This window comes from Saccopteryx bilineata, chromosome 4 (genome assembly GCF_036850765.1).
Source record: "Saccopteryx bilineata isolate mSacBil1 chromosome 4, mSacBil1_pri_phased_curated, whole genome shotgun sequence".
Classification (NCBI taxonomy): domain Eukaryota; kingdom Metazoa; phylum Chordata; class Mammalia; order Chiroptera; family Emballonuridae; genus Saccopteryx; species Saccopteryx bilineata.
Window position 1 is genome coordinate 255,398,596 of NC_089493.1, and position 12,778 is coordinate 255,411,373.

The following is a 12,778-nucleotide window of genomic DNA, read 5'->3' on the forward strand; positions in this document are numbered from 1 at the left end:
TTTGAAAACAAATCTTAAATGGAAACAAAGTTGAGCTAGTGATGGAGAGTAAAGACAGAGCCCAAAGTAGTAGTAGTTCCTGGAGCCTTTTTGAGAAGTCCCTAATTCCTATTTAGCACTTACATTTGGGTGTTTTCCCAATTTTATTCTCCTTTAATCAGAAGAATGAACAGAAATAGGCATCAGTGTCTTCTGGCCCATCATTTCTCTTTTAAGAAACACTGAGTTTAGGCCCTGGCCAGTTGGCTCAGCAGTAGAGCATCGGCCTGGCGTGCGGGGGACCTGGGTTCGATTCCCGGCCAGAGCACATAGGAGAAGCGCCCATTTGCTTCTCCACCCCCCTCCCCTCCTTCCTCTCTGTCTCTCTCTTCCCCTCCCACAGCTGAGGCTCCATTGGAGCAAAGATGGCCTGGGCGCTGGGGATGGCTCCTTGGCCTCTGCCCCAGGCGCTAGAGTGGCTCTGGTCGCGGCAGAGCGACGCCCTTTGGTGGGCAGAGCGTCGTCCCTGGTGGGCGTGCCGGGTGGATCCCGGTCGGGCGCATGCGGGAGTCTATCTGACTGTCTCTCCCCATTTCCAGCTTCAGAAAAATACAAAAAATACAAAAAAAAGAAAAAGAATCACTGAGTTTAAATGTTAACTCTTAACAGCAAGAGCCCAGGATTATCCTGAGCCAAGTGCAGAGACACACGTTTGGCCTCTCTACAGAACTGATAGGGGGTGCTGGCGGTATGCGCACGATGAGCTCCCCACATGCTGTGAATGTACATTGTTATGCCTTGACATTTTATGACATTTATGAAACTTTATTTTGGGGAGAATTGGATGATGCAGAGTTAATCAGATTTGTGTTTAGAAAGATCACACTGGCTACATTTAGAAAAGAGGTTGGAGAAGGTCTGGAGAAGCTGTTGGGAGATCAGTTAAGAGACTGTTTCAGTACTTCCGGTGAGAAAGGAAGCTGATTTGGGTGAGGAAGGTAACTGGAGAGGGAGAGATGGGTGCGCATGGAAAGTTTAGGAGGCAAATTCAACTGGATTTGGTGATGACTAGGCTCGGGGGCCTGACAGAAAGAAAGAAAGGTCAGTCAAGGTCAGATGAGTTTCCTCAACTCTCAGTCGGTGCATGGTTATGGGCTCGGTCAGGTGCATGGGCATTTCATCACAGCTTCCTGTGAAGTAGTTTAATATCAGGATTAGCTGAAGCCAGGGGGCTCCCCCTCATGCCATGTTCTACATTGTGTGACATTTGGAAAAAGTCTGACAAGTAGCCATCTACTTTTCTTTCAGGCAGGTAGCAGTTTCATCAGGCAGGCAAAAATTGTAGGATGCCTACAGTCACAGTATGCTCAATTTAAGGAAATGATTGCTGAAGCAAGAGTGGAGGAGGAAGCACTTTTTATACTATTTGTTTGCAAGACTCACTGGCTAGTGTCTGGTGTTCAGATGAGCTAACACTGAAGGTAGCACCCACCACATATAAATGTCAGAGTTTTCCTTGCTGTTGGGGACATTGGCTAGAAGCACAAAGGAGAATTGTATTTCTCAGATGCTTCATAATTATTTTCACCAGCAGCGCTCATGGAAAGGTTTGTTTGTTCATGAGGAAAGGACAGGGCAGAGGGCTGGGCCATCAACATTTTTGGCTCCATTACAGATAAACAGTGGCATTTAAGGAACTAATGGCCTTGTTCAGTGTTACATGGGCTGTCAACAGCAGGCTCAGGGTTGAGACCTTCAATCTTTGAACCAGTGTCTTAAAACAAAAACAAAAACAACAATAAAATAACTACATTGTAATCTGACCTAAATTCCAAGTCTGTCATTAGATCGCTCATGTAGCAGATGTGTCCACCATGTGAAATGTTGCCATCCTCTGCCATCATCCCCAATCTGGGAATTTAAAGAAGTCATTTATCTGAAATATAGTGTGATCTAGGAACTTATTCATTCTTCTTAAGTTACATTGATTATCAGCTGTGATCATTCTGGCATGCCATGCAGTCGTACCTTCTCAAACAATTGTCTTTATTAGATTGATGTCTATCTTTTATTTGTGGGGGTTACTGGAAAGGTTGGGGTAGAGACAGATGAGTTCAAGAAAAGCAAAAAACAAAACAAAAAAATGCAGCTGTTTTAAAATGGTGGTTAAAAAAGGGAGAGAGACTGTTATCACTAAGCCCTTCGGCCCAGTGAATAGAAATACTAAGCTAATGAATGTACATGACCATACTACTTTTAGGGCCCCCCTGTAAGCAGTGAGGCTCTCTGTAAGACTTACTCTCCGTGACTATTTAGAAAGAAGTGGAGAAGCTGGTTAGCAGGAGCAGGAGACGCGATTCCTCGGGATGCTCTGGGAAATACCTTCGCAGTTGTCAGATCCGACTGCTGATTCTATTTGAAAAGGCCCGATTTCACAATGGTTCTTTTGAGAACTGTACCACTGGCTTCCTGAATGCCCTGGGATGGGGAGTTACCTTCTAGAACTGCTGTGCATATGTAGCCCCTGGTCTCCCGATCCTCTGGACCACGTGCTCCCAGGTGCCCAGGCTGGACCTGCTTTCTGGAAGTGAGCTCATTGCCCCTGCTATCCACACTGACTCCACCTGTGCCTGGCTGGCTGGTTGTTTGGTGTAAGCCGTGTTGTCCCGTGCTCATCTCCTGGTTGGAAGCAGATTTCATTTCCTTGAAAGCAATCTTGAAAGAAAATCTGTTTTAGATGACCCAAGGCAGTAGTTATCAGACCAACCTCAGTTAGGACATTTAAACCCGTAGAACACAGTTTTGTTTTTGTTTTTTGTTTTTTTTTTTCTCTTTCTCTTTTTCGAGGGTCTCTCTTTTTTGATGACTCCTCTCCTAATAGTTTCAGGTCCGGACAGCTGAAGTCCCACATCTTCTGCGAGGTGAGAGTCCATTTATTTCATCCAAACCCGAGTCTGTTTTACCGGTTCTCTGTAGCGCCATAGCTCCCAGCTGCCTCCTGCTAGGTGTCACCCAGCCTACTGAACAGCGGTGCTGCCTCCCAGTGCCTTAGAACAGAGCTGTGTCTGGGACCAGGGGCCTTTCATGTGGGGCTTCAGCCATGTCAGTACGGCCTTTCCTTTCAGCTTGCTCTGTTTATCCAGCAGCTCATTACTTAAGAGAAGCCTGTCAAAATAGGTTAAATATTCTTTGGGAAACATGGTCACTCACATCCTTGAGATACCACAAATATGTTTAACACAGGGAAGATTGGCTTGATAAGAAAAGTGGGATTGACTTGCATCACCAAAAAATATTTTCCTGTTATTCTGGTTGAGTTTCCACAAGCATCAGGAAGCACTAGCAAAACCCAAGGACGATAAATTTCTGCAGCCAACACATAAAGACACCAAGGGAAGCAGGGAAAATGATTGCTGATGATTCATTCTAACTACTTGACCTTCTGACCTCTTCTCTAGATATATGACCAAGATGGGACACTACAGCACTTTATTGATGGTGGGGAACCTAGTAAGTCGAGCTGGATGAGGTATATCCGATGTGCAAGGCACTGCGGAGAGCAGAATCTAACAGTAGTTCAGTACAGGTAAAGTATATCTCGATTTACCACTTACAGAGCGGAAGCCCTTGGGCTTGCATATACAAATTCAGGCTTGCTGCTAGTTTTGAAACAAATCTGCAGGAATATTTGCAGAACCCTCTGCAAGGACTGGCAGAATTTTGGGGGGTAGGTTTCTGAAATCTCCTTCCGTGATTTCATGAGAACTCAGGAGTCAAGAGCCTCGTAAAAGGCCTCTTTCCCTCATCTCCACATCCTTGCCTGGACTTCCACACTGGCGGAGTGCGCCCAGCAAAGCCACTGACTTCGGCTGAGTCCCCCAGCAGACGGCGGCACACACAGACAGGAGTAGAGATTCAGCCCCTTCTCCTGCTTTCGGTCACCGTCGGGCCCTCTTCCCGGAGGGAAGTTTCGTGTGCACAGAGGCCTGGGAAACCAGGGACTCTCGGCCTTCCCGGGGCCGCTTTTCCAAAACCATATGCTCAGCAGCAATCTCTGAGCCAGAGAAACCTCTCCTGATCCCTGGGAAGGAGCCAACGCATTGGGCTTTGGTCTTTGGGTGATTCAGAACGTGTTTCAGGGGGTTCCAGAGCGCAGGGAAGCCCCTTGGTTTCCCGAGGTGTTTGTTCAAAGCCCAGAGACGAGGCGAAGCCACCTCCTCTCTCAGAGTCTCACGGGGCGGCCCCTGGGGGCTGAGAAGAGAGGCTAAGCCACATCTGCTTGGTGCACCTGTTGGTCAAGCTTTTCCATTTGGTGCTCAAGAAGGCTGGACTGGAGACAAGAGGGCAGAAACAGATCACATAGGAAAAAAGCCCTACCACTAAGCCTTCTTTTCTCCAAAATCCCTCGAAAACATGTGCCATATAAATATATGACCTCAGTTATAAACAGCCATGCTCCCTTTAGAATCAGAAGCAACTGTTTAGCTTTATTAGGCACCATTGACACATCAAAGCAGGGGCCCTGTGCTCGGCAACTTGGAGCCCTGCCTATGGCTATTTATTTTTCCTTTCCTTTTTTTAAATGTTTTTTTTTAAATGAAGCCTTTAAAAAAAAAAGTGAAAGAACTTTATTCCCCTTATAGGTTAAAGGCTACCCAAATCTGGCTTGCTGTCTGAAGGTCTCTAACTCAAAAGGAGCCTATTTGGGCAGCAAGTGACTTTTCGCTGCCTTGCCTTCCTAGGCAGTTATATCTCATGGAATAACGGTTTTAACGACATGGTGCACGACAGTGTTTGGTTGCGCTGCTGTGTACAGGCTTGGCTTACCTTTATTGCTGCTGCATTTCTGTCGAGTTTTTATGAAACTCGGAGGGAGAGAATTAGTAAAGATGGTATTTGTCCATTCAGGGAGAGATAGTTTGGCTGGTTCTGTAACGAGCACCCAGGGAGCTCTTGAGGCAAAGTCTGAATTTGAGGAAGCAAGAAATCCCTAAAAGGGAGGTGGGCATGAGTAAGTCATTACCTATCTGTCAATATTAAGTGGATTTTATAGCTCCCCTTTCATGATGGCGCTGAAACTTCAAGTTCTCTCTGCCGATCTGTTTTCGATTACTTCAGATCTTTATAAAATGAACTACAAAAACACAATTTAAAAAAACTGGCATCCATCACCAGTGACCACGTCCAAGAGTAAGAAAATAGAAAAGTTGGACCTCGAAGAGCCAGCCTAATTTTTATTGTACATGAATGTCCTCTTCACAAAAAGTCAGCTGGTTTAGATTCATTCTGTTATGATTTGTAATATCTAAATGGAATTTTCTTCAAAGCGCCCTTGATTGATTGACCCTTAGCTGAACGTTTTGTTTTTATTTTGAGGCTGACAATAATGTTTGTTGGCATGTGTTCTGCTTCAACTGTGTTGGGACGCCATGAAGCTATCTTTATGAGTCATCCAACCACAATACTAAATACATGTCAGCAAAGGAAATATTATCTGAAAAGGGAAAAATCCCTTTGATGTGCTTCAACATGCAGAGATTTCTGCGAGTTTTGGAAGCTCCGTCCGCTTGTAAGGAACGGTGTACGCTTACACATTTTTTTCCCCCTTCAGCCTGCTCCGTGCCTCAGAAGACCACCCATCGCTCGAAAACAGTTCTGCTCTTTCAGCGGCAAAGTGTGTCATTTGGTTTTAGCACATTCATTTGCCGGGCGCTGTGTTTATATTAAGGGAAGCCAAACCGAGAGATGAAATGTTACAAGGGTGAAGTACAAAGTAGACTCAATTTTTCTCAAGTTAGGAGATGCCAGTGATTTATAGCTCGGCTCCAATTTTGATTTTTTTTTTTTATGTAGCGGTGGAAAGAATTAATAAAATGCACAGCTCTTTGGGATGCAGAAGGGAGGAAGGGTAGTGAGGTCCGGACAACTGGCTGGAGTTTTTGTCAGATATTCATAGAATGTTGGGAAAAAACATTCTGCTTAGCTAGCAGTGCCCTCGTGAGACAGAATGGCAGCAAGTAAGGAAAATAACAAGATAAATGAAATTTTTGCAGCTGCAAGTAAAATATTGAGAATCTGCACTTTTTTATTGATCTTTATGATCCTATTGCCAAGAGCCACTTTGCGGTGACAAAATATGTTGACAAGTGCATATCTCACTGCCATGAAAAATGTGGTGAAGGACTCGCCTTCTGTCTGCAGTGTTGTACAAGGAACAAATTGCCCTGCTACAGCCAATTCCTTACAGAAAGGCTGAATTTAAGGCCCACCAACCCTAAACACTTTTATCTTGAACTTGAGGCTAATATTTGTAGCAATTTTTCATTGAGAAAACCAGTTGCCGTCTCATTTTTTTTTTAATCTGTAGATTTTTCTTTACAGTACCAAAGCTGTTATAGAAAATGTTTATTTCTTGGTACCTTCACTCTATCATTTTGGAGTGTAATCTTTCAGCTAGAGAGCAAAGTGATCCTCTTGTATTTATTGAATTGCCATCCACTTCACATAAGAGGGGTTTTTCTCCTCTCCTGTCTCAAACTTTAGAAGGAAGGCAGTGGGAAAGGTTTTTGTTTCTCTCAGTGCTCAGACCCCAGAGCTGTTGAATTCTATTACAAATCTGAGACCTCCCAACGCCAAGTTGCGAGAATCCACATAATGCTTTTCCTTCAAATAACAAATCAATAGTATTAATTTATATACAAGGTTGAAGCACCAATGTCTGCAGTTTGCCAAAAGAGAGAATTTTCTCATCAGTCTGAGATGGAATTTTTTTTTTTTTAATGAGCTCTTCCTTTCTGCTGTCTCCTGGGCCAAATATCTGTCTCTTCAGCCAAGATGCTCTAGGAAGGGACACTGTGGAAATAAACTGTGAGCTGTTTATCATACTGGGTTACAGGCTCTAATTGGTTGCTGGGAACGATAAGGTGGGTGCCGATTTTATTACAAACAGTAACTGTTTAGGTGGAGCTGGGCAGAGCTTTTTTGGGGGCAATAAAAATGTGGATGGGGCATATGAGTCCTACATATTACTAAGCTGGGTTTTCTTTTGTTTTGAATAGGTCGAATATATTCTACCGAGCCTGTATAGATATTCCCAGGGGTACCGAGCTTCTGGTGTGGTACAATGACAGCTATACGTCTTTCTTTGGGATCCCCTTACAATGCATTGCCCAGGATGAAAACTGTAAGAATTTCTTTTAGCTCTGAATTTACGTCTCGCAATCCCTATTTTATAGCTAACTTTTTAAGAGTGTTGTTTGAAACCCTTGAAACGCGGTTCGCTCTGACATATAACAGAAATGTGCTCAAGTCTGTTCCATCCTTTTCTTTTCCCTGCATTGCCCTCTGCTTTTTCACAGAGCATTTTGACTCGTGGAGGCCAGTCCTCCTCCACGTCTGTTTTCAGCATCCAAACCTTTGTCAGAGTCTTTCATATTGGCCGGCAGCAGTGTGAAGGCAGCTGGTCTTTACTGAGCGCCTGCGGTGTGTCTGGTTCTGTGCTTGCCCCCTCTCAGGATCCAAGAGCAGCGGAAGGTACAACTTCTGCCCCGAGGGGAGTGCAGTCCTGCTGCAGTCACACTGTATGTGAAACTGAAACCACGAGAGAAAACTGTACCCTTTCATCGGGAGGCACGCCCAGCCAGCCGAGGGGGTGTGCCTCCTCCCCAGTAGTCACTGCAGTGAGGGATGGTGGGGAAAATCGTAGATGTGACCAAGGAACCTGTGTCTCTCTGAATTTCTCAGCCTCAAGGAACCACGTGGTGTTCTTCTTTCTCCCCGTGGCAGCCATTACCTTCTGAAAAACAATCTACCATCTAGGCAAATGCAGACACAGCAATTTTCACTTGAACTTTATAGTTTTTGTCTTATCAGTTCTTTGGAAAATATTTTAAGGTGATTTCCAGTATTTGGAACAAAATTAGGTAATTCTGATGTGCCTCAGTGAGAAACAATGGTTTTAAACGATGCTATTTTTTTGTCTTGTCACAAAATTGACTAATCTGTGAACTGATAATTTGGGATTGTGTAAGAGAAAAAGAAGCTGAGAGAACAGATCTTTTTTAAGAAACTTTATTTTGAAAAACCATTTTTGTTACTTTATCCTTCTCCACTTAACTTTCTCTCTCACACACACAAGGGCCAGTAAAAATGTCTGTATCACTACTGAACAAAATGCTGATGATCAGGTATTTCTTTTCCATGTTGCTTTTATTTTCTTTGTGAAAAATAGAATCCTCAAAAGGCGTATTACTATCAGCTTTCCTTTTCTGCTTTAACCCCAAACCAATCTCAAATCAAAACACGAATCTTTGGACATACAGTACATTCCTGTGACTTCCCAAGTTTCCACTGGAAAGTTTCCTTCCTGCAGTGCTACTCCTGTTTGGGGCAGTGTCTGTTTGCACAGGAGAAAATCTCAGTGTTGGACAGGAGTGTACGGTTGGTGCAGATATGAGCATGGAGGCCAGTATGTTCTGTCTTCCTAGAATGGTCCCATGCCTCATGCAGATATGAGCATGGAGGCCAGTATGTTCTGTCTTCCTAGAATGGTCCCATGCCTCAGCTTCTCCGCAGCTAGCTCTAATTTCACAGACAGAAAAGCACCAGCATCAACGCTCCCCCCATCTGCTGACATGGGCCTGTCTGTACATAAAAACTTATTTTTAAGTGAGAGGCAGGGAGGCCAAGAGACAGACTCCCGCATGTGCCCCAATCAGGATCCATCCGGCAAGCCCCCTATAGGGCGATGCTTTGTCCATCTAGGGCTGCTGCTCAGCAACTGAGCTATTTTTGCACCTGAGGTGAGACCATGGAGCGATCCATGTACAGTACGCAGGGCCAACTTGCTCAAACCATTTGAGCCATGGCTGTAGGAGGAGAAGAGAGAAAGAGAGAGAGAGAGAGAAGGGGGGAGGGGTGGAGAAGCAGATGGTTGCTTCTCCTGTGTGCCCTGACCAGGAATCAAACTCAGGACTTCTACATGCTGGGCTGATGCTCTACTGCTGAGCCAATAGGCCAGGACCCATAGAACCTTGACATAACCTCACCTTCTTAAGTACAGAATTGGATCCAAAAGGATTCCAGAAATCCTTTAATAAAACCTGCTACACACTCTGAAAATGTTATCATGCTGTGTGTATTGAAGATTATCTGCGAATAAACAGCAAAGCCCAGAGTTCTAAAGTATAGAGTGCACAGTCCAGCTAGCCATTTGTTTGCTCATTCATTCATTCATTCATTGCTTAGGTGTTTATTCAACACCTACTATAGGGCAGTGCCTTTGCTAGGTGCTGCAAATACAGCAGTGAACAGACAAGAATTCCTGCCTTCATGGAGCTTACATTCCTGTGGAGGGAGAGATTATCAACAAATAAATGAGTAAATAGTTTGTCAGGTGGTGATAAGTGTTGCAGAGATAACAGACAAAACCGAAAGGGGTAAGAGAGTGAACAAGAAGTGTGACCTTTGGGGCAGACATAAGGAGGTGGGAGAACGAGGCATGTAGTATTCGTAGAAGAGCGTTGCAGGTAGGCTATCTAGAGTGCAAAGGCCCCAGGACGGGAGGGCTCCTGGCTTGTTGAACAAGCATCACAGAAGTTGGCATAGGTTTGGAAGTGAGTGAGATGGGGAGAAGTTAACTTAGATATTGGGGGGGTGATCTTGTAGGGCCCAGGAGGCTCCTGTCAGAACCCTGTTTTTATTTTGTGCGGGCCAGGTAAAAGGGGGCAATTGTAGAGTTTTGAAGAAACTCCAGAGTTTGAAGAGTAATATGGTCTGACTGAATTGTAATAGGGTGACTCTGGCTGCTGAGTGGTGACAGTAAGGGGTGATGGTGGAGCAGAGAATCCGGTTAAAGGCTCTTTCAGGAACCCAGGGGAGAAAGGACAGTAGTTTGGACCAGTGTAGATGTGAGGGAGGTGGTAAGAAGTGGTTGGATTCTGGATCTATCGAAAGTAAAGCCAACAGCCTTGCTGACCCATTGGATGCTGAGTAAGAGAGAAAGAAAGGCGTCAAAGAGAACTCCGAGGCTTTGGTCTGAGCATCTGGGAGGATGGAATGACCATCTACTGAGTCATGAGTCAGAAAGGGAAACTGCTGTGGAATGACGACTTAGGGAATGCATTTTTTTTTTTTTTTTTTTACTGTTGACCTGGATCTTTGGGGCAGAAGTCACACATCTACAGCATTGCTTCTGCTTCGTGGCATTGCTACATGATGAGAGGGACTTAGGGGTTGGGCCGGAGGATTCCTGTGTGCTATTCATAGCCACCTGAAAATGAGTGTCTCTTGTCAGATTCAGTGCCATAGCATCATTAAAACGTGTACTTTCTGGAAACACCATGGGCTTGGCTTTTCAGTCCTTTTTTCTCTTAGAGTCCAGCCTGTATAAAGCATTGCTGATTAGAGTACTGTATTAAGTAAACTCTACCAGGCCATGTTCTGTCATTTAGCACCAGAAATCCTTGGAAGAAAATTCACAAAGCCACAGCCGCTTGAAGTATTATGGATTCAGTAGGTAAACTAAGCAGCTCTTCTGAGCTGAGTTCAGAGCTCTAGCTGAGGTTGGAGGAAAGTTTCAAAGGAATTAAGTCACTGACTAAAATGCTCAACAGTGACGATCCTCTCCCCCCCTGTGAGTATTACAGGAATTTTATTTCAGTTCCTGTCTCAAAGTCATATATCTGTCATGTGACTGGCCACCCAAGAAACCAGCAGAAAGCTTCATTAGATAGTGTGGGGGAGACAGATATATGACTTCGACTCTAACGCTAAGATGGATTCTCGTCCCATATGATTCACTGGCAGACCTGGGAATGCTTATAATGAGGGTTCCTTATTCTGTACTGAGAAAATACTCCATGTGATTTAAAAGCACAAATGTGTGAAAGGGCATGGACAGATAATTTAACAGAGAGCCTGCCACAGCCCTAAGTAATTCAAATCATCTCAACTGGATTCGCAATTCTAAGACAATTTTTATCCTACTGAGTTAGCCACAAAATAAATTAGGTCCCTTAAAAAAAAAAACAGCTTCTTGCTCTCAAAGCCTTACTTGACAAAATGCCTCCACAGAGCCTCCTCATAGTGCTATGCACACAGTAAGCAATTAATAAACTCTCACTGAATAAGTATTGAAACTATTGTCATTAAATATTGGGGGATTAAATACTTCAGCCAGTTTTTTCTTTGCTGATGAAATTGAGACTTGGCTCAAGACACGAAAGGAAAATATGATTTTGCTTAGTGAATCATACTTATTAAACACGTTCATTTATAAAAAATATCATTTTCTTCCCATGGTTCTTTCAACGTTGAAAGTACACGTTTCCTATTGAGGGTGTGCGGTAGGTTCGGGCTCCAGTGACCACCCCGCCCCCCCCGCCCCGCCCCCACACTGGCCGTGAAGCCGTGGGACCCACGTGCTGCCCGGACGAGCCACGGAAAGCCGCCTCGCCTCAAAGAGAAGGCTGAGTTTCACACAGGCGTTCGGGTTCTGGAAGCAATTCCTATGTTATTTTTCTTTTTAAAAAAGCCATCGTTTTAAATGTAATGGAGCTCCAAAGAGAGAGCCACCACATCCACTGTGAGGCTCTCAGAAGAGCCTGCAGGAGCCCCATGTCGACAGATTGCATCCGCACGGAGGGCCGAGGTCCCCCAAAACTTCTAGGGGGGCTTCGCTCCTGCGGAGTGTAAAGACTATGGTGTGTTCGTATTCATTTCAGAGGAAATTAAGAAAAAAAAAATCTGGGAATAAATGTCAAACAAGTCTTCCTGCTGCTTTTTTCTGCCTGGACCTCTGGAGCTGAGGGGGCTGAATGGAAACGCCGGGGCAACCCAGGCGCTGCCGCACCGGAGCGAACTCTCCTCCGGGGACCGGCCTTTCTCTTCTGATTTGAAAGAGCAGAAAGTTAAGCAGGGCGTCTCTGGGCAGTGCTCCTCAACCTCGCCATCCCGCCAGTAGTGAAAAACCCGGCCCTACTTGAACCTTATGTCCATGCACATTGCGGAGATTGTAGTTCCATCCAACATGAACATCTGGGTGCAGAGCCCTGTGGGAAGCACTGTGATGGGGCACAAACACGCAGGCCCCCCGTCTTCGAGTATCTCAGTCTAGGAGAGGCGCATAAGAATGCACTTAAGAATATGCAACCAGGGCCCTGGCCAGTTGGCTCAGCGGTAGAGCGTCGGCCTGGCGTGCAGGAGTCCTGGGTTCAATTCCCGGCCAGGGCACACAGGAGAGGCGCCCATTTGCTTCTCCACCCCTCCCCCTCTCCTTCCTCTCTGTCTCTCTCTTCCCCTCCAGCAGCCAAGGCTCCATTGGAGCAAAGATGGCCCGGGCCTGGGCGCTGGGGATGGCTCTGTGGCCTCTGCCTCAGGCGCTGGAGTGGCTCTGGACGCAACAGAGCAACCCCCCAGAGGGGCAGGGCATCGCCCCCTGGTGGGCGTGCCGGGTGGATCCCGGTCGGGCACATGGGGGAGTCTGTCTGACTGCCTCCCCGTTTCCAGCTTTGGAAAAATGAAAAAAAAAAAAAAAGAATATGCAACGATCAGGACTTGATAACTGACTGGATAGAAGGGTAAGGAAGGAAAAGGTGTCACAGTTTCTAGAATGAGCGACTTGAAGACTGGGGGTGAGAGTCCCACAGCTACAATACAGAACACGGTTTGCGTGCCAGGTGAGCTGGCTGTCGCAGTGAGCCAGAGCTGGGTGGGCTGTGGTGTGAGCTGAGGATCTGTGCCCTTGGGAGCAGTCAGCATTCCAGGCCCCTGTATATAGCGGGGAGCTGGGATTGGGCTC

At 45.6% G+C, this 12,778-nt stretch overlaps 1 protein-coding gene across 1 annotated transcript in view; it reads left to right on the top strand.

Moving 5' to 3' along the window:
• Positions 1–12,778, top strand: part of PRDM6 (PR/SET domain 6) — a 106,251-nt gene that overhangs the window by 67,619 nt on the left and 25,854 nt on the right. Inside the window, exons 4-5 of the mRNA XM_066277950.1 lie at positions 3,438–3,565; positions 7,038–7,162. Coding sequence (XP_066134047.1) covers positions 3,438–3,565; positions 7,038–7,162 — 253 coding nt within the window. The remainder of the gene's footprint in view (positions 1–3,437; positions 3,566–7,037; positions 7,163–12,778) is intronic.